The sequence below is a fragment of the Parasteatoda tepidariorum genome, chromosome 3 (assembly GCF_982258835.1).
Source record: "Parasteatoda tepidariorum strain Cologne lab strain chromosome 3, Ptep-v5.0, whole genome shotgun sequence".
NCBI lineage: Eukaryota > Metazoa > Arthropoda > Arachnida > Araneae > Theridiidae > Parasteatoda > Parasteatoda tepidariorum.
Genome location: NC_141757.1, coordinates 77,214,912 through 77,242,466, shown reverse-complemented (window position 1 = coordinate 77,242,466; position 27,555 = coordinate 77,214,912). Strand labels below are relative to the sequence as shown.

The 27,555-nt window shown below is 29.4% G+C and overlaps 1 protein-coding gene across 2 annotated transcripts in view; it reads left to right on the top strand.

Annotated features, from left to right (window-relative positions):
- Positions 1 to 27,555, top strand: part of LOC107450080 (cardioacceleratory peptide receptor) — a 66,993-nt gene that overhangs the window by 11,639 nt on the left and 27,799 nt on the right. For both annotated transcript variants that reach the window (XM_016065789.4, XM_016065790.4), the window contains exon 2: positions 26,332 to 26,467. In XM_016065789.4, the coding sequence (XP_015921275.1) occupies positions 26,332 to 26,467 (136 nt within the window). The remainder of the gene's footprint in view (positions 1 to 26,331; positions 26,468 to 27,555) is intronic.

Here is a 27,555-nt window from a genome sequence, read left to right as displayed (position 1 = left end):
TTTTTCTGGCCTGTGGTAATTGCCTTCTGACTTGTTTCTTCTGGCAATCAACAAGTTTTGTTGTTTTTAGTCCTGATTTCCTTAGTAGTTTGAGATTAATAGTGCTTTTATTTATCCTTGGATTAAACAATTATTTTCGTATAAAATATTTTAATTACATTACTTTTGTTAAATGTATAGTATAAAATACTGTATTTAATAAATATAAAAAATAAATTTTAGCGGTGTTATATCTTTGTGGATTATTTTGTATTTGTAACTATTATTATTAGTCATTATTTGGTTAGAATAATTCGTCATATGACTTTTATAATGTGTAATACTTTTTTTATTTTATTGTTAGGAAGGTTTCTAGAATTATATAGGTAGGGCGACTATCATAGAACACTCTGTATAAAAAGTACTAAAAAAAAAATCGTCATTCACCCAAAAAAAAATTGACATCTCTCAAACCTAAGAAAATTGGCAAGGCTATAGATTATTTAAACTATAATTCATAATTAAAATTTGAACAGTATTTTCAATTGCACTTTTTAATTTAATAAGCCCCATGTAATGGTTTTATTCGTTTCAATAAAATAACTCATCTTTGATTTTAAATTCATATTGTATGTTCATATCATCTGTTTTTCTTCAATTTTATAAACGTTATTAGAAAATAAGCCTAGTGCAATAAATATTAATAAATCCAGTTCAAAACATTTTTAAAACTTCCAAAAATAAAGAAGTAAATAATATAAAATATTTTATTGATTAAAAATCCAAAATCAATCTTATCGAAGTGGAAATTTTAGGGTTTATTTTATATTTCATGTATGTTACATTTGATGTATTAGGGTTTGATGTATTTTATATTTGATGTATATGTTTATTTTATATTTGATAAAATTAGTCAGGTTCTTATGTCAATATCATTTGATTTTTTGAACGGCTTTTTTTGGAGGGATGTAACGAGGGATGTAATTTCACAAATTTATGTAGCGAAATCAATAATTTTATGTAATAAGTATTTTTCTGAGTGTTACTCTTTAAAGTAGTATCAAATACATTACATATTAAGCAGCAATAGTTTTATAAAAAAGTTGACAATTCAATTCTGATTGTATATTTATAAATGGGGATAAGTTTATAGCATTTTAATCGATAAATTAAAAATCCATTTCACATGTTTGCAGCAAGAAATCCATAAATTTAACACCATAATTAAGATTAAAAAATTAAGTGTCAAATTTTAAACTGTTACCGTATGTTTTGTACTTCAGCTGTAGAATTTTAACTTTTTTATTTTGGATGGTAGTAGAATGTTAGTTTTGTGGAATTATGGCTCATAATGCTGAACCATAACGGCATAAAGCTTAACATTCTATTGCCATTGAAACAAAAAAGCGTTAAAATTCTGCTATTAAAATACAATACATTTGTCTAGTTTTAAAGTAGTTAATAGTTTCAACTATTTGAACTCTGAATTGAACACCATTAATGACGTAACGTCAGTAGTACGTACGATAATAACAGCTGGTAACAGATATTTTAATGGAATACGCAAATATTTAAAAACTGGTCTCATCAGCAGGAAAATAAAATTACTGCTTTACAAAGTTTTAATCAGGCCCATAAGACGCTGCATACGCAGGGTTGCGTACATACCCCATACATACGCTGCTGAAACGAAGGTAATGACTGAAAGTGATAAGAAAATTCTAGTGGTTTTTGAAAGAAAAATACTGCAAATCATTTTGGGAGTTGTAAGATGTAATAAATACTTGGCTAAAAATAGCGAATTTGGAACTTTATAAGATCTACAAAGTGCCAGACATAATAAATTTTATATTAGTTAAAGACTAAAATGAGCAGGACACTTGATTAGAATGATGATTGAATTATGATTGAATGATGACCGAGCCACAAGAAAGTTCTACCACGCAAAACCAACTGGAGCCCAAAAAAGATGAAGATCAAAGATCCCGTGGATGGATTGCCTAGAAACAGATTTAAAAGTACTCAAAGTTATAAGCTGGAAGAGTGTATCCCAAAAAAGAGCGACTTGGAACTTGATTCTGGAAGAAGGCCATGGCTCACACTGGGCTAACGTGCCATTAAGGAATAAGGTTCATCGTGCCACACAAAACTTTTAAAATGTCGTGTTTTTTTAAAAGTTTTCCAAAATTGGCTTTGTTTTTGCTTATTACAATATGCAAAAAATAATAATAATAATAATAATAATAATTTTTCAAGCAGTTCAAATGATTATTTTTTTTAAAAATAAATACTGTTTCAATTTTTATCTTGATATTTTCTTGCATAATTTTAGTTAAGATGCAATATTTATTTATCTGTAGATAAAACATTGTTAAAATATGCATTGTTTATCTAAAAAAAAGCGTTAAGTATTTCTTAGTAAAAATAGAATGCATGTTTAATTTAAAAAAGTCGAATTACTTCGAAAATAAAACAGTTGTCTATAAATGCGATGAGAAAACGAGAACATTTCATGCTGAAATGTTTTTTTAAGTTAATAGCTCTACACCTACAACTAATTAGATGATAATATTTACGTTAAAGAGGTGTGAAATTTATGTTAAAAGCTTTTGTATAAAATAAATATTTACGTAACAATAAAGAAGACCGAATGATTGTCTGTTAATAATGGCCGCTATTAACCACAGTAGTTCTTATTTGAAGTATACAGAAATACTTTTCCAAGATAATAATTTAGTAAAAAAAAAGCATTTTGTTTTAAAATTTTATATTTGGTAACATCCATTTCATTTTGAGACAAAATGTTACGAATAAATTAGCTAAGTGCTTATGTATAAAATAAAGTGTATACTCATGAGGAATGAGGGAGAAAGCCTGTTACTCCGAAACTTTAAAATAAGAAACTAAACCATTATTAGTATACAAACTTCTGTTGTCTTTGTAAGAAAAAAAATTTTCTCCGCGTTTATTTTGGTCCTAGTTCTATAAACTTTCTGCCAACGCGAATGATTTTTAAAAAATCACATACTTTAGAATTTCTCGGAAAAAATATCAAATAACAATTTTTTTTAACCATTTTTTAAGCAAAACATTCAAATAACCATAAATAACAGGGTAAGGGAGAGTGGGGTCAATTGTAACATTTTTTACTTAACTATTTTTAACTAACAAAAAATCCAATATATTTTTAGTAATCATTGACAGACGAGTAAGGTAGACTATCCTCTACTAGAAAATAAATATCTTATTTTAAATGTTATTATATTAGTTATTAACAATTTTGGACAGTCGTGTCAACTAAAACATAGTTAATTATACATATTATCATAGTTGTGATATATTTTTTTATTGATCAAAATAGAAGTGATATTTTAGGAGTAAAAAAAATAATGAACAGAAACCTAAAGGGTTAAACTTTTAAATTAATGGGGTTAAAAGTTTTAATTTATGCTGTGAAAGGTGACAAATAAAATAATGCACATGCAACATAATATAAATGATATAGGAAACTATTGGTGGTTCTTAAAGAGTTAAGTAATGGTCTGTAAACATAAGATTATTTATTTTCAGCTGTTATAATCGTCCCTTTACTTACGGTTACTATCGTCTCCAAGACGCCATTTCAGCTTCATTTGTTAAAGACAATGCTGGTTAATTAACAAAACTAATATTTCTTTTGAAACGTTAATTAGGGTGTCCACTTACATATTCGGTTAATAATTTTTATTTGTTTAAATAAAATTACTTTGTTACAATATAATATTCTAATATCAAAAAAAGTACTTACGTAACGTGAAAATATCTTTTGCGATGTAATTCTTTCAAAAGTACGTAAAAATGGTTGCCAGTAGGGGTGTACATGTAGATTTATTAAATACACCTTGTGCGTCACCTAGGAATCATATCTAGAATCCGACACTCGAAACTTTTGCTCTGTTACAATCGTACCCTGTTACAATTGACCCCACTCTCCCCGCTTCAAATTGTTAATTGTCGAAAAAATTGTTTATTAACTACTTTTGCCTAATACGGTTAAGCAACCAAAATTTTATTGCAATAACTAGGCTGACCTAGTGAAGAAGCTTAGTTCCTTACTAAGTACCCCAATATGTCAATCTCATGACCGACAGAAAAAGGGTTCGAATCTCAGCGTTGACACAATTTTTTTCTACATTTCCTTCACCACATGAAGAGTTTCCGGTATCATGCACTTCCCAATTTTTGACGCTAAATTATTAGAATACAATACTCTCATTCAAGCAGAAATGACAGCAGCATAAAGCTGCTTAACACTAAAAAAATTAGTATTTCAAATCTATTTCGGTCGGTGAAAGAACCAGATAACGTAATTAAACCATATTCCATGGTTCATTCGATAAAACTTAACATAACCTAACTCCAATACCCATTACCTAATGAAAAGCGTAGCTCCAATTTCTAGTGAAATTTGCTGTTAACGTGACCATTGGTCAGCGAGCATACAGACCTACATTGTGAAGTTGGTGTTTGACAGTTTGCGTCATAACAGTAGGGCTAGTAGCCGAGCGAAGGTGTTGTTGAAGAAGAGAAGTATTCATATTTCGGTGTCTCCAAGTCGTTATTGTTAGGTAATGGTCTTCTTTGGGCGTTGTTGCGCGTCAACGCCTTTACCCTGATTTTCAGTCTGCATTTCCAGTTTCCAAAAAATGGTTCCAGATCCTGGAAATCACACTTTGTGAAACTCCAATGGCTTCTGCTACTTCGGAATGTGTTTGGTCCCTCTTTAGCCGTCTAACAACTCTCCAAGCTTCTGATTCGGTTAAATGACTTCGTTAAGACATCGCTCTCATCGAAACAACGCTCTTACTGAATGTCGATCCACGTTTCATTTAATAAAACATGCCAATTACCTAATGAAAAGCCTAGCTCCGATGCCCAGTTAAATTTCTTTTTACGGGTTTGAAACCATGCCAGATGCAAATGGTTAAAAGACAGTATAGTTTTGTATTCGTGGTTTTTAGGCATACTGGTTGTAAATGGTTTTAAAGCCATAAAGGTAAAACAATGTTCTTTACCGTAAACTTTACGGTTAATTGGATAGACAGACTAATGACGATTATTTTACCGTAATTTTAGAATGAAAATTCTAACAGTACATGTCTACGAAGGTTAAATTTATAAAGAATAACATAGGACATATATAAACAGAAATAACTTAAAATGGATCAAGAAATTTTTATATAAAATATGCCTAAACATGCAAAACACGTACATACGATTTAAATAAACGTTTTATTTCAAAATTTCGGGAGTAGACGTTTCGATATCAATATAATTACTGTTCTCGCATGTTGAAAGCAGTATCATAGATTCAAAGGAGAGAGGATTATATTTCTGTGTATTTATTATCAAACTGCAGGTGTTTCATTTACTTTGATGAGTGTTTCGGCAAAGCAGCTTTTATTACTTGTAAGTTAAATACCAACGCTAAGGATGATTGATTACCGGTAAACTTTAACACTAAAATGCAATATATTCTAAGCAAATTATTTTCTGTGCATTTTAGAATTCACTATAATTAAAAAAGAATAAATACTTGTTTAAATAGTTTTTCTTCTTACTAATTATAAAATAGATGGTTATATACATAATATAAGGCAAAGGAAGGTAATAATTTAAAACGAATAAATAAGCGAAGTAATCTAATAACAGATATTTTACAATGTTAAAGCATTATTAAATTTTACAAGAATTAAAAAAGAAATACGTCTGACGACATGATGCGTATTAATTATGAATATAATATAATTGATAAATTAATAATATATTTAGCAAAACACACGAAATGTAATTTGTTTTAAATAACCTTTACTGAAAATTCATATTTATTCTGAGCGTAAGCAATATTTTTAATTCTAAGTCAAGATCGTTATTTTTAATTCTAAGTTTGCTTTCGATAATATCAATCACACTTTTTTAATCAAAAAATTAGAATTTGCTGGTTTTAGAGGAATTTTTTTAAATTGGTTTATTTAATATCTTTTAAACAGAGAACATAGAATTAAAATCCGAAGTAATTTTAGTAATTTTTTTTTGTCAAACCGTGATGTTCTTCAAGGATCTATTCTAAGACCCTTATTGTTTATTATATTCATCAATGACTTTTGTCGGCTCAAACATATGCTGACGACTCCGTAATTTTGTATTCTTGCTCTGATTTAAATCAACTAATTTTTCAGCTTGAATCTGATATACGCGTAATTTCAAAATGGTTTACAGTAAATGACTTAAATTTAAATCTAAATAAAAATAAATATATTTATTTCAGTTTAAGAAAATCAGAATTTAACTAAAATTTAAAATTTCACTCTCTCTCCTGTAAAAGTACTAACGAAAATTGTCAATGCTACATTCTACAATCTGTTCTTCTCTCTTATTTTATGATACATCCGTTTTTAAACTCTTAGTTTTTTTTTTTTTATCACTGAATGATAATTCTGGTTTGTTTATTCAAGAGACATTGTACGCAGTCAGTCAAATATTTTTTGTGTGAATATTTTGGGAACATAGGTGATTGAAGAAGAATGGATTTATAATGAATGAGTCAATTTAAAATACATTTAAATAAAAATAGGCTATTGAAACGTAATGGATACCAAAAGAGGTCGCGACTACCGAAAGAGGAATGAGGTTTATTTATAATGGTCCTCATAAGCGGGAGATATTTGTATAATCCACTGGTTCTTTCGCTTTATTTTCTTATAGTAATTCGTTAGTTACAAACCTAAACGTTTAACATTTTTGGGTTCTTTGATGAATCAGAATCGACTTGTCTATTAAAATATATACTACTTGGATAGACAAGGTGTACAACTTTAGAGAAAAAGCAAAATCCACTTAAGAGGAAGAACGGACGTTCGCAAGTAACGCAATCCATTTAGACAATTTATTTTTTCAATCCTAGAATTATTTTGTTTTCTTTTTTTAGGAAACTCTGTAGATTGAATTTAAACTATTCCAAAGTAAATATTCAAATGTAACTCATCATTGTGCGCTCAATATTTTAAATTTCAATACATGTTGTATTTCAACATACAAATGGCTATATTTATGATATATACAAACATGTATGTTTCAACTTACAAGGTGATCCGTGAAGACCGTCTTTATTATTCATCTTCAGAATCCTTATATAATACATTTCCTTATACAATACATCTTTATATAATATATAATACATCAAATATTAAAACAAAAAGTATACATTTTAAAGGTTCTTAAAATTAACATTTAAAAACAAGAACGTTATCGAAATGTAACAATACACAGTACATGAGGACATGTCATAAACGTGAAAGCAGGATTAGTTGCAGATGGAACTAGGTGTTCAGAATAATAGTCTTTTAACTTATCTATGTTTTTTCGGGCAATTAAGCCTGTCTTGTTGATTTTTTATATTCGTCTTTCTGTACTGCAATTCATCTGATTTCAATAAGATTTTGATTTTTACTTTGCTCAAATATTAACTTACAACTTTCTATGTGTATACTTTTTTGATTTAATTTTTGATAATGAGTCTAAAAATGCAAATGAAGTGCTGCATTTACGAAACACCCTATATACTCTATTTAAATAAAAAATAATTGCCTGCATAAACAACTTTAGGAAATTGTGATACACATTTCATACTATTTGTATACTTAAAATTCTAATTAAAATGTATTAAAAAATAAGAATGTATATATATGAATCTTAAGTTTGGAAAAATAAGCAATGAGTTACACCACTATGTTCTACAAAGTGTAATTTCGATAAAGTTAAAAATGTGTTGAAAAAATACAGAAACAAATGGAAAAGATCCAGAATGACTGGTTTGGAAAAAGTTAAACTTTTCCTTATTTATTGAATTTATTGTCTTCGTTCCGCTTCTTTATGTTTAAGACTTTTTCTCCATTTTCTTTCAGTGTTTCAATCTTTAGTGTTTCGTTTCAATTCCAGTCTTTTGTATACATATCCCGCGGGTTCTGCAAAAATGTTGATTGTTTGACTATTCTTGCTTTTCATTTGACGTAGAATTTAGGAATATTGCACAAGTATTACAAACTCTCTTCTTTTTAAATTTTGTTTAGGTTTAGAATAATTCAATTCGATTTCTTGTTTGTCATTATTATCCTAAGTTATTTAAAATCGAAAATATTTTTAATTTCTGTTTTACGGACTGATTCCAATAATTCAGACGCATCATCAATAACCATTCAAAATTGTCTGTTTCAAAATCATATCGTTGAAATCTCATTAACCATATTCCTATCAGTAGTAGCTGTTTTACGTTGTTATTGAAAACAAATTATGCTCGATTTGCACAATATAATCGATTTTATTATTCAGCTTCAACTTATTCTTGGAATAATTCAGTGATTATTCGTGATTTTCCTACTGAAATACAGCATAATAAACTTCTATTTTTTTAAATATTAAAAACTAGAATTTTTTAAACATTGAAATTGTTACAAAAATTGAACAAGCTACAACTGTTTCCAAGCTGAAAGCAATTTTATATAAAGCACCATATAAAATAAAATTATCCAATCATAATACCATCATAAAAAACTTAAAATGAAAGCGGGATGACTATTTTAAAAAAAAAAAGATGGATTTATTTTTAGCACTATTTCAAATAATGGGAAGAAAATCTTAATAATTTCTTTGGGCGAAGTCTTAAGACATAATTTACAGCTAAATTATTCTCATCAGTTACATCACCAGAAGATGATACCATCTTTATTAAAACATTTTTTTCTTCAAGCATCTACTTCTACACACCCAGTGAGTTTAAACTTTTGAGGAGAGGTCTCCCGCTTAGTCGAAGTACTTTAAAATGAGTTTATTTTTTCCTCTCGCTTTTTGACAAGCTCTTTCGCTTCAAGATATTTACCTACATGCCACGCTTCACTAAGTTCCTCATTCCTGAAGAAAGGGAAAAGACATTCTTGTTGGTATTTTACAGCTTTCCCTTTCTTGCCTCGAGAATAATTACTTTAGAGACTAATATACGAGACTCTTGTGACCTCTGTCGCTTGTTTGCCGCTTTGCCAAACTGTCTTACAAGGCTCCATTTATTGCAGATCATAACTTACAAGTACATCGCCTCCTGCAATAAACCGAGTCTCATAGTCTGTTACATTTAACAATCGTATGCTGATGAAACTAGATATAGGTTTAGGTTCGCTGTCTTTATATGTCGATGTATAAGAGAATTCAAACTACCAATAGAAAATAACTCTGAATGAATGTATGCAAAAAAAAGGAACGAAACACTCTGGAAATGTTTTGCTTTTGTGATTGTATAATCGCGTGCTAGGAATTTTGTGTGCAGTGCACAAAAAATAAACGGACCACCCAAATAACTGTTCATCTAATAAAGCGGACTTCGCGCTCTCCGTTATTCAGTCTTATTGGTTCGAAGGGTGATCTAAAATATGTCAATTAATTGGTGCAGACCATATTTTAAATTACGAAATCAAACACAAGCTTGTACTTTCTCTGAATAAAAATAAATTTTTATCAACGGATTTGTATACGTAAGCCTCAATTTAGAGGGAATAGCTGCAAGCTGGGAAATATCAAAATATGATCCTATAGCTTTGTCAGTAGAGCAGTCCTAAGTTTCAGGATGAAATGAAAAAAATGAAAAAATCTCAGAAAAAAACTGTGAAACAAAATGTTTAACTAATCACTATCAGCCAAAAACATTTCTGAATTTAGCTAAGTATCTGAATTCCTAAAGTTGACTTGAATTTAAAGCCTATACAATTTTCGTTAACCACTTGAAATAATTTGTCACCACGTTTTAAATTTTTCCAGACTGTGGCCCCCTTGTGTTTGGCTTTCTTAATGATAACACTACTTCTCGCTAATTTCTCCATATCTCGAGAATTTTTCTAAACTAATCAAAAAATGTTTACTCACAATTATAAAATTCAAGTATCTAAAGATAGATAAAACCAAGATATAATTTTTAATAAAAATATAAATTTTAATTTAGTGTTTAATCATTATTTTTTAATTAATTTTTTAAAAATTCTGAAATATTTTCCATCTAAAATTGTTTTGGATGATTAAAATATTATTTATAAAGAAATTTAATCCATGTAGGCCTTTTTTCTTAAACTAGGCAGGAAATCCCCAACGTTGATGATGCATAAAATAAACACCGAAGGCACTATGATGCAAATTTTATCCACAGAAAAATTCCGTTGCTTCTTTTCTTATTGGCAAATATATTTGAGATAAAAAAATATTGCGAACAAATAAGAATAGGGTTCCTATAGAAAACTTATGTTAAACACGCATAAGAAAAGTTCAGACACTCAGTTCTCCTTTAATTAAAATATTGATTGATTATAGCTTGGAGATCAAGACTGGAAATATGCCATGCTTCTAACTTCAATCAAGGGTCAAATTAATGAACTTAGAATATTGAAGAATGCATTAAATTTAGAGGCATATAATTAATTTATGAGAATGTCGCACGTTTCCATTTTTTTTCTCTTTTATTCACGGCTATGTCAATGGCTTACTAAAAAAATTTGAAAAAATTTATTCTGTGGACGTTTTTGACACGGATATTATATACTTACTACTAATTCTTAAGACTCAAAAAACACTCGTTTTGTTTTCAAAAGTGAATAGGCTCTTGTTGCATCAGAATGTTAATGTCATTTGTGGTTGCGTTAGTGTAATGTAACGTAATACTTCTTTAAATGTTTCTCGTAATATTAAAGTGTGGCAGTGTTTATGATTTGAATTCAATATTCAGAAAAAAAATGGTCAAACTTCCAGAATATGGTAAAATTTACCTTGTTTATAGAAGCATCTAATAGTTTAATTGTTAACGAAGAGCTTTCATAATGATTATGGTAAAATTAAAAGTAAAATATGGTTTTGTAATAGGTGATAAAGTTTGGTAAATGATGGCACTTTTGTATGAATTATTTATCTTTGGTTTTCTATGTTATGTTACCACAAGTAAAATCAACGTTAAAAAATTCGCAACCTGTGGTAATGACGTCTCTGACCCATATTTAAAAAAAAAACATGTGAAACCACGCGTCTATTATATTAACGTTTATGCTTTGAAATTCATGTCTCTATATGAACTTAGGAGAAAGGAAACTCAGTAAGAATAAATGAAAAATATTATTATAGATATATCTATACTACTATCTATCAAGCGTTAGGAAATTTGTGACAAATTCTGAATATCTTATTTTGAATAATTCTATGTGTATAGTTAATATTTTTTCGGTGAGTTGGGTTTTTAACTATTATTGAGGTAAATAGTATGAAACAGAAAAGAAAGCTTCTGTATTTAGGTACCATGAAAGTGTAGTATGGTAATACTAAGGTACTTATCCGTTTCGTTTCGGAGGAAGGAAAAATATTTTTTTCCTCAGCACCTAATTACTACTGTACGTATAACGGCAATACCAGTAGTATTTTTAATGCCACATTTAAAGCAACATTCGTGTCAATAATAGTTTGACAATTTGTGATGTCCTTCGAAATAAGGACCTATTTTAGTTCATTTGCAACAATGGTTTTAAAAGTATTAGTGTCGTTATTAAATATTTGAAAATAATTAATTTTGACGATAGTTACAAATTGAAATTAAAAAAAAAATTCTATAAAAAGTCTAAATCAATGAAGAAAGATAATTATTCGATACATTAAATTGATCTATTTGGTATTGATGATTTAATGCGAATCATGCTGTATTAATTTTAATAATAATAGGCACAGATTAAAATAATGTTTTTTCTAAAAACGCTTAATTATTGGAGAAAAGATGCTTATTCGTCTAGAAGAGTCATAACAAATCGTCATATCATGATAATAGGTACTACTGATATTATGTTAATTAACGATTTTAGTGGGTATTAAATATACTGATATTGGTATCAAGATTCATATTTTAGGTACTTTCAAAATAGCATTTTAACGGTCCACCGAAAGTGGTAAAGATAGGAGAAAATTATTATTACATAAGCTTTTGATTTTCAGGAATTGAGGTCGAGCAATAGCATTATGATAAATATACTGAGCAGATACTGAACATAGTTCAATTTTATTTTGATTTGATAAACTTCTGAAAACATGTTTTGCCTAATCTAATACCGTAAAGTCAACGGAAAAAGCAATTAATGATAATGAATAAAAAATTTAATTGTTATAGCTTAATTAACTGTATCGATATATGTCTATAGCTCTATGCGTGATTTCGTAGTATTGATCAATACTGATTTATTTATATATTTTTTTCAACCTGTACAAAGAATGGGTATACAGCTAGTCATTTCATAATTATGTACAAGAAATTGAATACGTAGGATAAAAGCTAAGATACTAATAAGTCTTTCATTAACATTTTGAAGAAATACGATATTTTCTTCGAGAAGAAAGTTCCACCCCAAGACTGCGATATTTAACTTGTAATCACCACAGTATTTGGAGGTGGCGCCTCATATTACAGAGTGAAATAAACGTTTCGTGTGAGGTCTAAGATTTATTGCGGAAGTTCGTAAGAGCTCTGAATCTTCTTTTCGCTCTCACTTCATTATCTTTATTATTAAATCCCAAGTTTATGAGGTCACATGTGATTTATGGGTTCGCAAATATAAAAGATCTTCAGTTTCCCACACATTATTCATGATCTAAAATGAAGATTGATTAGTGAAGACAAAATATTCAATTCTGTCATTTACTTTAGTGCAATGACTTTTTTTATTTTATTTTATAAGCCACAATTTTGTTTCCGATTTGTTAAAATAAAACGTTCATTGATTCTTTGAATAATTATTGACATTAGATTGAAATAATTTTGACATTTGAAATATTTTTTAGTTTTTTTAAAAAAAAAACACTTATTTCATAGATATAAAAATTTTAATTTTTAAAAAAAATTCTTTGTACAGGAAAGGAAAAAAATTTGGTCCTTTTCAGAATTTGTTTTTCTCTTGTAAGAAAGAGAGAAAATATTTAAAACATAAAAATCTAAAACAAAATGGCGAAGACAAAAATCATATTTTTATTAATTGAATAATTGATTTTTTAAATATATTAATTTCATCAATCATAATTCTACAGTTTAATCATGGGATGAGAACAATATAATCTGAACAAAACATAATAATTGGGCCACAATGGCTAAAGGGATAGAGCACTCGCCTCTCAGTGAGACGATGCAAGTTCGATAGAAGTGATGGCAGGTCCATGCAAATTCTGCTCCTAGCTCACACCGACCACTATAATATCGCTAAGTATCCCTTAGACATTACAGATCGTGGTCCAGAATTGCTGTCATGCTTACCATGAGAGGTTTTCCTCTCCATATAACACAAGTTTCAGGTTTTGAAATTTGAAGCTAGCTATCAATGCTATCTTTTATTTCCTTAACACTTAGGTTGGAGTTAAATTAACGAATTTATTTGTCATATCGAAACATTACTTTCATCTTGTTGGTAAACTACATTTTTGACGTTTTAAGTTAATGAATTATTGACTAGATGAGAGTTTGCATTGTATTTCTTTCATTCCGAGTGCTGTTTTATATAATTATTTAATCATGGTTTCTGTTTTAAATCAGATTAATTTTGAAAAACTGTATTGTTTCATTACTGCATTGCTGTTGTATCTGTATCAGTGCTAAATATAAAAGTGATGTATTGTTATCCTAAAAAAATATCCTTTATTTTTATAAATACCATCATACCCATGTAAATGCCATTTATTTTTCTTATTTCTTTTAAAATTTGTTATCAATTATAATTTGATAAGTAAATATAAATATCAAGCATTCTTTGCATTTTTAATAAACAGGCATCAATTTTTAATTAATAATAAATAATTACTTTTTCAAAACTTTCATTTTTGCTTCATAGTAATATCTAAATTATTCCAAACGCGTTCGGTTATTTTTCGCAATTAAATTTCTAAAACTCTTACCATAGTTTTGCCCAACATTTTCTAATGCTATATGTAAAACGTTCTTCACATCAGTCATCATATTTTGGATTAGTTTCAGGTTTTGTTGCGTATCATTGTTTTTTAAATTACTAGGGGACTCTATTAATTTCTTGTTCCTTTCACTAGTGCGAGCTTATAACATAAAGATCTTGAGATAAATTAATTTTTCTTCAATAATGAATATTGAGTAATTATTTAAGACAAATTGAAAAAAATATCAAAAAGCATTGAAAACTACAATAGATCTCAAGCAAATTATAATTTTTAAAAGAATAAAAAGAATCCCTTACATGTAGTTCATTATTAACAAGCAACCTTTCAGCACGTGAAATTTCACTCATTAATCATATTTCTGTGTACTGCAGAGTTGTCTAGTTAATGTTCCTTACTAGAAATTTAACAGGGGATAATCCAATTATCGAATGTTATTTTCCTTTAATTCATCGTACTCCTTTTTCGATATTCTAATCACCATCTTAATTTTAAGTTTTTTACTCTTATACTTTTTGCACAGCAAAACAAATTGTATCGTAAACTTAAAAACTCAAAACAGCAACAGCGCTTACAATTTCTTAATATCGAGAGACAGAAAAATCAAAAAAGAGTAAATTAATTCACAATGTTTAGAATTTGAAACAAAACATGTTTCCCTAATCCTTCATTTATTTGTCAGTTTCAAAACTCTTAGAATTTTTAACGAGTGTTCATTTTAACAACTCTCACATCTATGAATTAGTTCTTTTGTCTTCCTTCACTTCTAAACGTAATCCGGGGACTATTCTATCGTGAGAATGAAATGAGAAAAAAGAATTGTAAAGAGAATGAAAGGTTAATTGCGAATGCTTTAGGAGACAATTTAACAAAATTTAGAACATGACTTCAAGCAGTGAAGTTTCTAAGAACATATTCAAGTTTAAATTGCACAGCTCTTCTCTTAGAAAGTCATAAAATCTTTCATCGGGCACAGGGGAATGGGAATGTTCTAAAACAAGTAGTTCTAATTTGTTTTATAGAAACTCGCTTTTGACGTTTTTTCGAGAAATCTTCCAACCTGGAAACGTCAGGTTTTAACATGCTAAGACATGAAAAGTCATTTTAGCTTAAAAGAAGTAAAACATATGAGAGTAAGGAGCGAAAAGAATGTAAATTTGTAATGAAACTGAACTTCATGCTTGAAATTCTTTTTAAACAGTTTGGCTAGATTTTGGAGAGAGCGAAATTACACTTTTCAAAAGAGTGCCTGAATATAAATATGGAAATAGCGGAATCAAAAATTAATCGTTCGAGAATACGTAATTTTTAGAACAGTAATGACATTGTTTTTAAGGAAACAATGATTCTTTACATTTTGAAAAATGACCTAACACATTTTAATAAACAGAGAACAATATGATTGGTGTATCAGTTCTTAAATGGAGATCTAATGTAATTGATGTCTAATTCACATAAAATTAAGATGAACTTAGAATTGAAAGAGTTGGTAATACATTAATCTAAAAGATTAATTCCTTTAAATAAAATAAAATATAGTTTTAATTCATACTTTTCAATGAAAAAAGCGTTATGCTTGTTTTTCAACTACCTGTTAAATGAACTTTTTTAAAGAAATTTCTGTTCTTCTTATTCGTTTATTTTTCCAATGTATACTTGCATTTCTCATTATTTTTCTTTATTTGTAAAACCTATAAAATGCATTGCAAAAATCATTAATTTTATTGTAACTACTTATATTCTTTGCTTGTGAAACGTTAAGTTCAAATGTTGTGAAAAATGAATCCTACCTCAGAATTAGTATGTTGCGATAGTTATTAAGATTCACAGGTTTGGTAAAAAATTAACAGACTAAATACATAAAAAAGAGTCTTGTAATTAAAGAATACTTATCAAAATGCATAACATAAATATAATTTTTATTATAAAAAATATGATTTAGTCACTATATTTAATTTGTTGAAAACATAATGATGCAGTGAAATTATTTAGTTGCATTAATATACTACAATGCAGTGCCATAATTCCCTGTGTACAATGCATGGATTACCTGTTAAAATACGAAAATGGTCTAAACAGCAAATTTGCCACAATTATTTTCAGGGCAACAGGCATTGCGAATTTCCAATCGATTTTAATCAGTCATAAAAACGTAAGGGAAAATTTACTCTGGAAATTTGCGTTTGTGAATTCGAAGTATCAAAAAGTACCTTATTGGTGGAATATATTTACCACCAAAAAACTTGCCAATCAGGTACACGTTCGCATCTCCGAACTCGTGCACGTATCAAGTGTGAATGTCCCTTAAACATCATGTGTTTCTGCTCGCCTGTTTCCCTGTCGAATCTTATTGGCTCATATATGACGTAGATTCTAACTGTTCTAGGGGCTGTAAAACTCGTCACTTTTCCTGCGTTAAATGAGCCGCTTATAATTAACCGCCTGGAGTGGGATTAACCGTTGAATTTGTCCTGCAGGGGACTGATCGTAAAGACACAGTTCTCAGAAGATCACCGAAGTCAAGCATCACTAGCTACGGTCAGTGTGCGGGTGGGTGACCACTTGGATTAGTCTGCTTAAGTGACCAAGGATGTGCGGTATTGGTCCTCCTTACCTTATTGTTCTACCGTAAAGTGCTTGATTTTGCTTGCAGGTCGTCGGGCTACCGAAGAGGGGGTGCCATCCCCTCTGCAGAGAATCAAAATTGTGATGGCATGTCTTCGGATCATCCTCAGGGATGTTTCCCAGACCGTTGCAACTAGCCCATTGTGCAGCTCTAGCGTGCCACGTAAATAAACTACAACAACAACAATTGCTGAATATTTTTTTCCATCTAGGCTAAAATCCCCTCCCCCGGATTGAGTAGGAAATTACAGTAATAAACATTTTATAAGCATCATATTTGTAATTATAACTCTATGGGATAAAAATTCACGATCTCGTCGTTCCAGGTAATTAAAGAAACAAAACCTAAATAAATAAAAAAATAGTGCGTGGAGTCCCTCCGCGCGGAAGAAGTTAAACTTCGTAACCTGCGACGTTAATTGTAGAAGAATTAGCAGTCACATCAGAAGGATCACTAGTTCTATTCAACGGCTATTTTTCCCTCGTGGACCTCTTGAACCAGTGGAAGTGCTTGCAGTTGCATCATCGTTTCGCCATGGAAAATGTATTTGTATTAATAATGTATGTGAATGCGTCACATGTAATTTCAAAAGAGAAAACCTAACAATCAATTGATATTCACAAGAGACGTACCTTGACATAACCTTAAATCCGTCGCATTGTCCTTGGGATTGTTTTCACTCATTTTTTACAATTGTTATCCACTAAATTTGAAAATAAAAAATACTATCCTATTAAATTGTATGTGTATCAAATCAAACTAAAAAAATATTTATAGAAAAACAATACTTTTATTACTTTTATTATTTTTATGCTAGTGAGAACCAAAACAATATGGAAATAATTGAGGGAAAACTGGATCCTACCACGTGATTTCCCGGCCAATAAAAATGTAGCGTTAAACGTTTAACGCTTTCTTGTTGGAAGTCGCATAAGATATAACTTCAAAAACTCCTACTTCGTCAAAATTTTAACTAAAAATAGAACTCTGAAACTAAGTTAAACTTATAAGTGCCAGACGATCTGGATGGAAATTCCGTTCTCTCCCCGTATTCCGTTCTTTTCCTAACAATTATAACTAGTATGTCACGCATTATAGCGAATTTCTACAATTTAAGTATAACCTGAAATTTTCAAGTCCAATTTTCGATGCAAATAATTTGAAATCTTTACTTTTAGAAAATAAGTACTCTGCCAGCGTATTGTGTGCTAATTATGGAAAATTTGCAAAATAGAAATATAAAGAAAATTCATAGTTTTCTAAAATTAAAACGTGTCTTGGATCTTACTTTTTCATATATGAAAAGTAACACCTACGTTGTATTGCTTGCGCTCATAAAATTTGCAAAAATTTAAAAGAAAAATTCCAAAATCAATGAACTTAATGAATCTAAGTGGTAAAATTTTGTTTTTATTTAAATTTTAATTTCTTTTCTATATTTTAGCTATTTTTATATTTTATATTCCAAATAATTCTATTTTGCAAAATAATATCGACAAAATCATAGCTTTGCTTCAATTTAAAATCGATCAAACTGCGGTATATTTATTTTGACGGAAAGAGGCTCGAAGAATACTTATGAACCAAAATCGTTATATCGAATTTCTCATTGAGTCAAAATGAAAAAAATATCAATCACTAATCAATATAGATGATAATACTATATAAGAATGTTTTTTTTTTTTTGTTATTCAACAATAACTCTTCCTTAAAGCATAATTTCGCTTCATTTTAAAACAGTTGAAAAGCAGCTCAAAATAAAAAGTAAAGCTTCTTAGCAGAATATTTTATAAGTTTATATTTTCTCTCTCTCAAATAATATTTGGCACAAAAAGGAGGATTAGTTTTTAAATTAATTTATTATTTATTCTCCTGTTAAGCTAACATAGTTTTAATTACCTTATAGTTCTATCCAATCGTAGCGAATTCGCACATTGTTAAATATATTTTTGAAAACTAATTTTTGTAAGTAATTAGTCTTTTAAATCGAAAGCATGAGTCTTGAAAATATTTTCGAAACTTCAAAAAATGTCAATTCGGAAATATCAATTTCTAATAATCATCAGTAATATATATGACAGTGAAAAATAATTATGTTTTTTGACGTTCAAAATATCATTAATCAACACAATATTTCATAAGTCTTCACAGAAAACATCCATAACTTGGCGCCATTTTAAAAGATTTGATGATAAGCCAGAACTAATTGGAAAATAAGCCAGAATCAAAACCGAGGAGAGGATTTAATAGGTGTTTTTCTTTTTCTCTCTGTCAAAAAGAATACCTGGCACAAATCTTTAAGGGATGTTTGAAAATGCAAGTTCTTTGAACGGTGAACTTCTTTTATTTTACAGGCAATCCGTCAAACTCAAGAAAGTGGTTGATCTAAGGAGAATCTCATACTGAGAAAGACAACAAAGATTGTTTTTGTACCAGGTGTTAAGCTGGGTGTGAGAGCTTGTTGATTAAGGTGTTTTTACTACTTCTTTGTTTATAAGCAGCGCCGAAAAGGCGTAAATATGTCTGTCATTTGTAGCACATCTAAAAATGAATAACTCAAAGGACGTTTTGTTTTATTCTTATAATAATGTGCAATTTGCGTTACGTTTCTCCGAAATGAAAAGGTTGAAAATGGGGTCCACAAAAAGCAACCTAAACCACAAAACGCAGCCCACAAAAGGGGTCCACAAAAAGCAGCCTTTTCTAGCAGCCAAAACCAATCTTTTAGAGGTTAGCAATATAACGTAACATAACAGTGTTTTAATTTTATGAAATTCCTAGAAATCTCTGATGACCACTCGCTTTGATTGCTAACCCTCATTACTGTTTTAATAAATTTTTGTTTACTGGTGATAAACTGATTGTGACATCTAAATTTAAACCATTTAAATTGAAGAGATTCAAAAATATTTCAATGTATTAACACATTTTGTGTTTTCCAATCTGAGTTCATGAAATTTTTTTATAGAATTTAAATCTAATCGTATTACTTGGCAACCATTGGAACCGGTTTAAATACGCATAAAACTTAGCTTAATAAGGTAACGTCATAGGATTACTTTATATCGAATTTAATTTAAATCTTTCATTTGGGCAAAATAATAATAATTAGAAACGTAGTTGTAGTATAAAATAATGAGAAAATGAGACAAATAAATATAACAGATAATCTTTTAATAAAGAACAACGCATAACAGATCTTCTTGTTAGTACATTTAGATCATACCATGGGATTTTCTTTGCAAAAAGAATATGCGGATAACAATGAAAAACAGTTTAATAACGCAATATTTTGATGTTACATAGGAATATGAAGAAAATTAATATTTCTAATTTAAGGTAATATTATCTAAAAATGAATAAAAATGATTAAAAGTGTGTTTGTAAAAGTAAGTAATGGGTAAGAAAAGGAAAAATCACTGCTCAATACGCGAAGAAAAAATTCCGGTAAAAATTACCGGTAAGGTAATGACATTTCTGGTAAAACAAGAAAACCTCAATTCTGGTAGTAAAATCTAAAATATACTGTATTTAAACTATTCATATGGTATATTTTTCAGTTCGTATGATAATAGTTTACCGAAATTTCTGGTTTTCAAAATGATAGTTCTACCACCACACATTTAATAAAATATACAGAACTGAAAAGTTGCAAAGTATTCCGTTGCAAACCTAGCACACTTTCCCATATATCTACAGAATTTAAATTTTATAAGTATTATAGTTTTTGCACAGTGAAACAATATGTAGCGTAAAAATTGTGAAATAGCTTTTAAATGTCAAAACACCAACATATCGGGGACGTGGTGGCTCAAAGGACAGAGCATTTGCCTCCCAATGAGGTAACCCAGGTTCAAATTCCAGTGATGGCTGGCTGATACAAACTGTGCTTCCGGTTCGCACAGACTTTAGTGCTGACGTAAAATATCATAAAAGGTACACAAATCATGCGTTAGGATTCTCTTACCTTCGGATTTACCGTGGGAGGTTTTCTTGGTTTTCCTCTCCATGTAATGCAAATGTAGGTTAGTTAAATCAAGAGGTCCCATATGAGGGCTAGTTTGTCACAATGCTTGATCCAAGAGTGTGTTTGCCTTCTGTGTTGGGTTCAAAATATAAAGCTACGGTGTTGAATTTTGAAAGTCGTCAACTCAGAATTGAGTCGGCTGTTCAACGTTGGTTATAAAATAAAATGAAAAACCATCATATTATAAATAAACAGAGTGTAATATTTATAATTATATCGACTATTAAGTTATTGCTCGTATTAAGATTAAACTAATAATTCTCCCCAAAAAAAATAAAAATATTGAATTTTGGTTAGTACCTAAAGAAAATGTGTAATCAGTGTTGTTCTACTGAGTATTAAGCTTTTATACTTTGAAAATGTAGACTCTCGAGTTAAAATGACGCAGATTAATTGAAATAAAAAATAATTTTTAACTGTAGTTATGCCTCTAAATTTCTGTTTTGAGTAAATTTTCTAAAATCATTTAAAGGATGAAAAAACGCTTTTCTTTTCACTTACAAGAAGCAGGCAAAAAAGATTTTTAAAAAAATCCTAAGAAAAACAGAGGAAGACAAAGCGAGAGACTATTAACTCAGGCGTCTGTCTAAAACATCACCATGAAGGATGGGATCTATTTAAAGATATTTCACTATGAGTCTAAGAAAAACAAAAGCAAAAGCTTTCTCTAATTAGATTACACATTTTGAAAAATAGTTTTTTTCTTCCCACTTGATTTTATATGATTAGCGATGGTTGTTGCTCGCTAATTACCAAGTCATGTTGCTATTCATCAAGGTTCAACTAATAAAAAAAAGGAATAAAATTCTTAATAGGCAAATGCAGTGATTCTACGAAAAAAAATTGATACATTAAATTTGTGTAATAATTAAACCCATATTTTTTGATAAAATAATGTATTAATAGTTTCATTCACTGAATTTTAAAAAGTATTAGCCGGAAGTATTGCAAATGATGCACGGTGATCAAGTTCAACAAGCGTTGCAATTTCCTAAATGGTACAAGCAAAAATAACATCCATCATAATTTTGACCTCTTTCCTTGTGTAAGCAAAATTATCATCCATCATAATTTTGACCACCTTCCTGTGTAAGCAAAAATTACTAACTCAAAATTAAAATCAAGAAAATAATACATTTTAAAAACTAAGTTTTTCGAGTGGTCTAAACAGGAAAAAATAACTTTTTGAACAGGGAAAACAAAACAGGGAAGAATAATTTTGAAATTTTTGTCCGATTTAAAATGAAAAATTGGGGCCTAAGCATCACTTTCGTACAAGATTTTAATTCCATCCATAATTCCCTGTCTTTTAAATGTGCTGTGTCCTACGTGTTTATTTTTGATCTGACAAAATAAATTTTTTTCTCCATTTCAGTACACTTGAAAAGCGCAATTTTCATTTTATTTTTTTACATTATATTTTCTTTTCATTTCAGTTTTGCGAACGTTGATTGGAGGAAAGTGTTTGGGCGTGTTTAGGCAAAGGAGTATGAAAAATACGGCCAAACGAATTAAATTTAATTCGGCGAACAACGAAACAAATAGTGTCAAGTTACAATCTATAACGGGGAAGAACTTAGAAAAAATATATTTACGACTCATCGTAATATTGACTTCATATTAATATTGACAATTTATCCTCATTTCGAAAATTAGTCGAAATTTTGATTGACGATAAAGTTTTAATCGCAAATCGAAATCGCAAGCAAATATTCTTTGAAGATCGCTTGTAGCAGTCATGAAACGGTTAAACATGGTTTAAACATAAAGCTTAGAGTTAAATTAAAGCTTTAGGCTCGCTATTCGAAAACGAATCAGAATTTTAATTGACAACAAAATTAGTATTTTTACGATAAAATTACAAAAACAATTTCTTTTTCGCTGGTATCAATCAGAAAACGATCGAACCTTATGCACAGAGGTGTAGTTTAAATTCTAGCCATCTAGCTATAAAAAAAAAACATCAGAATTTTTAATGGAGATAAAAAGACGAACCAAAGACGATTGGAACTTTCATTATCCATCAATCAGCGAAGTGCCATTTGAGAATTTTAGATTTTCGGAGAGTGGTTGAAATTTAGATTGTAACATTTAATAATCGCAAACATGTCTGTAAAAAAACCCGACCTTTAAAGAGGTGATTTTCCCCACCTATGGTTTGTGCTGTCATCAGTCGATAACTAGAGAAAATATGTAAAGAAAAAGATGAAAGAGTTTGCTTACATAAATGGAGGTAACAGTAAATATTAACCTGGGGAAGGGAAGAGGGGCCAACTTGAAGGAACTTTTTCCTTTGTACGCATGCATTCACCCACTTGATCATTTCTCATCGAGTTTTTTCCACACAGTATTTGTAAATTTAGAAATTTTTGAAAGCAGAACTTTTAATTTATAGACGATTCCTTATAGTAGGTAAAATTTTGAAACTCCCACCCACCATCTCACCAAAAAAAAAAAAATTATTTTCAGAATCTTAATATTTTAGTTAATATGCTAAATGAATTTCTTGTAATAAATCAATTTCAATTCCAAAACCATTTTAGCATAATATAAAAAGAAAAAAAATGACCATATTATATATTAATCAAAGCGTTGTTAAACATAGCAGAATCGTATATAATTACGGTTAAGATCAAAATTAATTTAATTATCTTTGGAGACATAATTATAACACTGTATTGACTCTTGGACTTCTCTCATCATTCTTGGACTGAGATTAAAATAATGAAAACAATATGATAGTTAGAATACCAACGGAACAAATAAGTAACTAAAATTAGATATTCTTTTGAGACATTAACGAAAATATTTTCTTCCAGAAGGGTTCTTATGAAATTTTATTAATAACAATGTGTATTTTATGTAACGCAGCATGTCATTTAACTTATAATAAGCCTTAATTATTCATTCATTAGATTTTAATTTTCAAATGATTATCTTCATCCCGCCTTTTTATACAGTCTCTAGATATTTTACTTACGTAATTTATTCCGCTACACATCTCACTTAGGATGCGCTGGAAGGAAAGTAATTCATTTTTGTGTCGAAATAAGTCTAATCTGCTCAAGACATGGGTAATTTACTAAGTCATTAGTCAAACTTCGCCTTTAATTATCCAAAGAGTTTGTTGGTTTTCATATATTTCGATGTCCTAGCTTTTTAATCAGATATATACTTTTTTTTTTAAAAAAAACTTATTGAAAAGGTAGATAACGTATTTGCTATAATTGTTCTTAATGAAATTTGTTTCATTTAAATGTAATTGGACGCAATGTTAGTTTCAACAAATTAAATCAATTCTATAATTGGTAGGTAAGGAAGTGTTTACATGGGGAAAATTAAGTGTAAAGCTCAATAACTATATTTTAATGATTTTTAACACTTCAAATACTAAACATGGTTGCAAAGGGCCACTTTGGCCCTTTTCCAGACTGTTTGTATGTAGATCAATTAGATATCCAAACTCTTGAAATGTAATCATAACTTACAAAATAAAAATATATTATAAACTTGCTCATCGAAATTTTACTATATTTTATTCGATTTGGTTAACGAAAATGATTGATTAAATAGAACACCGACTTTTTTAATTATACCTGTATACATTAGTTTCCTACATTAATTAATTTCCTTCTCTCTATAAATAATAATTAGAGAAGTGTTCAAATACTTTTGTTTTCTTAATAATACAGGGGTAACTTGTAAGTATTTATCAACCCGAAACTACCTGGGTTTACTGGTTAACTATCAAAATACCCAAAGGGACACTCTGGGCCCTTTCGTTTAGGTATAAGGTTCTATATAGTCTATAAGGCTGCACAGTAAAAAATTCAAATAAAAAATATCGGCAATTTGGGTGCAGCATGCGCAAAATCATATTTACCGTGAAATATTACACTGTAAGTTTTAAAGTAATACTTATTTAAGAGTAAATCAGTGATTTTATTACAATTACTTTAAAAATTACTGTAAATCCTATTTTTTTGATCTGTAGCATATTCTGGTAAAAGTGAATTTTACTGTAAGAAGTACTGGCACCCTGAGTACCAATACGGTGTACCGGAATTTTTTACAGTGTAACGCATGAATGATTAAATAAGCATGTAAACTGAATCAAAATATGAGAAGCCAGAAATACTAAACACTTTTAGTTAGTTAATTTTTCGGTTTACGGAACGACAAAAAAACGAGAGTGACTTACACAGCACCATCCATCTTTCTGGCGTTAAAGAAGGTAATATTTATTCTCAAATGAGTATATGTGGTTATCTATAGTACTATTTACAGTTGTGTTTTAAATATGAAGTTTAAGTGCTGAACCGAAAAGCTTGAACTAAAAAAATTGTTCGAGCTTCAACTATTTAATTCATATTAATTCAATTATTTAGATTGAATTATTTAAATAAGGTATAAAAAAATCGTTTTAATCTAAGAAATTATAAGAACTCGTAAAGTACCTGTCGGAAAAAAAATATTGGGCTGCTAGATAAATATAATCACCTTTCGTGAAAGTGCGTACACTGTTAGAAATTTCCCTAAAAATGGTTAAAATAGCAATTTATTTAAATGCTATTTTACCATATTCAAACAAAACAGTAAAAAAACCATAAATAATATGGTATTCAAACTGTTAACTGTGAGAAAAACCGTTAATTAACCGCTTTCACGCAATACGGTTAAACGTAAAGAATTGTATGGCAACAACAAGGCCCACCCAATCTAGCCATTTAGCAGCTGGGTACATGCTATAGCTGAGAGGACTAATCTGTCAATCTTATGACTGACAGAACGGGGGTTCAAGTCCCAGCGTAGACACCACAATACTCACTACATTCCCTTCAATACATGGAGTTTCCAATAGTCTGCACTACCCAAATTGTGAACCCTGGACTATTAGTATACAATACGCTCATTCAAGCATAAATGGCAGCAACATAAAGCTTTTTAACACAAAAAATCTAGTATTCCCCGACTCTTACGGTAGGTGAAACAACCAGATAAACTAATTAAACCGCATTCCATGGTTCATTTAATAAAACACAATCACAACCTGCTTCCAATGCCCATTGCCTAATGAAAAACCTAGCTCCCATGTCCAGTTATATATATTTTTATGGGTTTGAAACCATGACCGACATAAATGGTTAAATGACCGTATTGTTTTGTATCCGTGGTTTTTTAAACATACTGGTTGTAAACAGTTTCAAAATCGTAAAGGTTGAAAAATGTTATTTAATGAAAACTGTACGATTAATTGGATGGACTGACTGATGTGGTTATTTTACTGTAATTTTAGAAGGAAAATTCTAACACTCTAACAATATATCAAATTGCAACAATTAAGAAATTAAAGAAAAGAAAGTATTTTACAAGGGCTTATGCACATAATCATGTCTCAATGCTCAAAGTATTAACTTTTACGATCATCACATGACAATTGAAATCGTTTTTACAGTCCAAAACATTTCATATCCAAATTCTGTGTGCACAAAGTGGATAAATACACTCTTTGATAGAATCAGTGAAAAAAATCCATCCGGGGCTGGGCAAATAAATTATATAAAATCGTATAGTTATAGGAAGTATGAGTCTACATAATCTACTTGTTTTACCATAGTTATAAAATAATTATCAAACCATTTGAAATCTATTATTTTTGAAAGATTTATATGATTATAAAAAAAAATTATATTATATTTTTCAGACTGAGCAATTGACATTTCTGTGGGTTCTGTTCATCATGATTGTAGCTGGTAATAGTGCCGTGCTTATCGCTTTAGCACTTTCAAAGAACAGGAAATCAAGAATGAACTTTTTTATCATGCATCTTGCAATAGCAGGTAAGTTAACTAAATATATAAGTTAATTAAATATATAAGTTAATTAAATATACAAGTTAATTAAATATATAAGTTAATTAAATATATAAGTTAATTAAATACATAGCGTAATAGAAGCAGTTAGATTAATAACCACTCTCTTAAAATAAACGAGTGAAAATAACTCAACTTGAGTGCTATTTAACTCTATCATCCAGATAAAACCGGCCTTCTCATCTTGAGTTAAAATCACTCAAGTGAAAGAGTTATATGGAAATAGCTCAATTTGAGCGAAAAAAATTTAACTCAAACTTCAGTTATTTTCACTCGAGTTTGAGTGATTTTCAGTATTACCTGAGTGGATTGTTTTCACTCAAACTTGAGTGATTTTAACTCGTGATTGAGCGATTTTCAGTATTTCAGTTTGCAAATTGCAGTCAAAATTTTTATTGTTAATATACAAAATGTTTGTATTTAGTGGTTCCATCTATCGTAAGCGATAGAAAATACTATAGTTTTTGTTTAAAAAAATTCTTTTTGAAAGAAAGCCTTAGATAAAAAATTCTTTTCATTACGTTTGTTCAATTTATATATCGAATTAGCTAGTATAGTACTTGCGAAAGTTTTCGCTGTGAGCATATCGACACTGTGTATCCTGGTGATTCGAACGCGCTTCTCCTCTGTCGTGAGATTGACCGATTAACCCTCTCGGCTACAGTCCTGTGTCAAGACGGCTACAAAGAACTAATTATTTTCATGAGCTGGGTCTTGTTGGCCAGGATAAAGTTTTTATTTGTTAAATCAAATAAGGTGAAGACACAGTTAAAAAAAAATTTCAGAGTTAACAGTTTGAATAGCAGCATTTCATGGTTATCCAATTGTTTTGATTGTATACGGTGAAACAACAATTAAATGAATTATTACTTAAGAGTTTTTTTTTTATAAAAAATTCCTAACCACAGAAGATTTTAGTTTTTTTTTCTTTCCCGTAAGTTTCGTCATTTTTCTTTTAAGTTTAATTTTTAAAAGTAAGGAGCTCTAAACGAATTTTTAAAGTAAGCAGTTTTATAAATATTATGCTCATTTAGGTTCAATTGAAAATACTATGA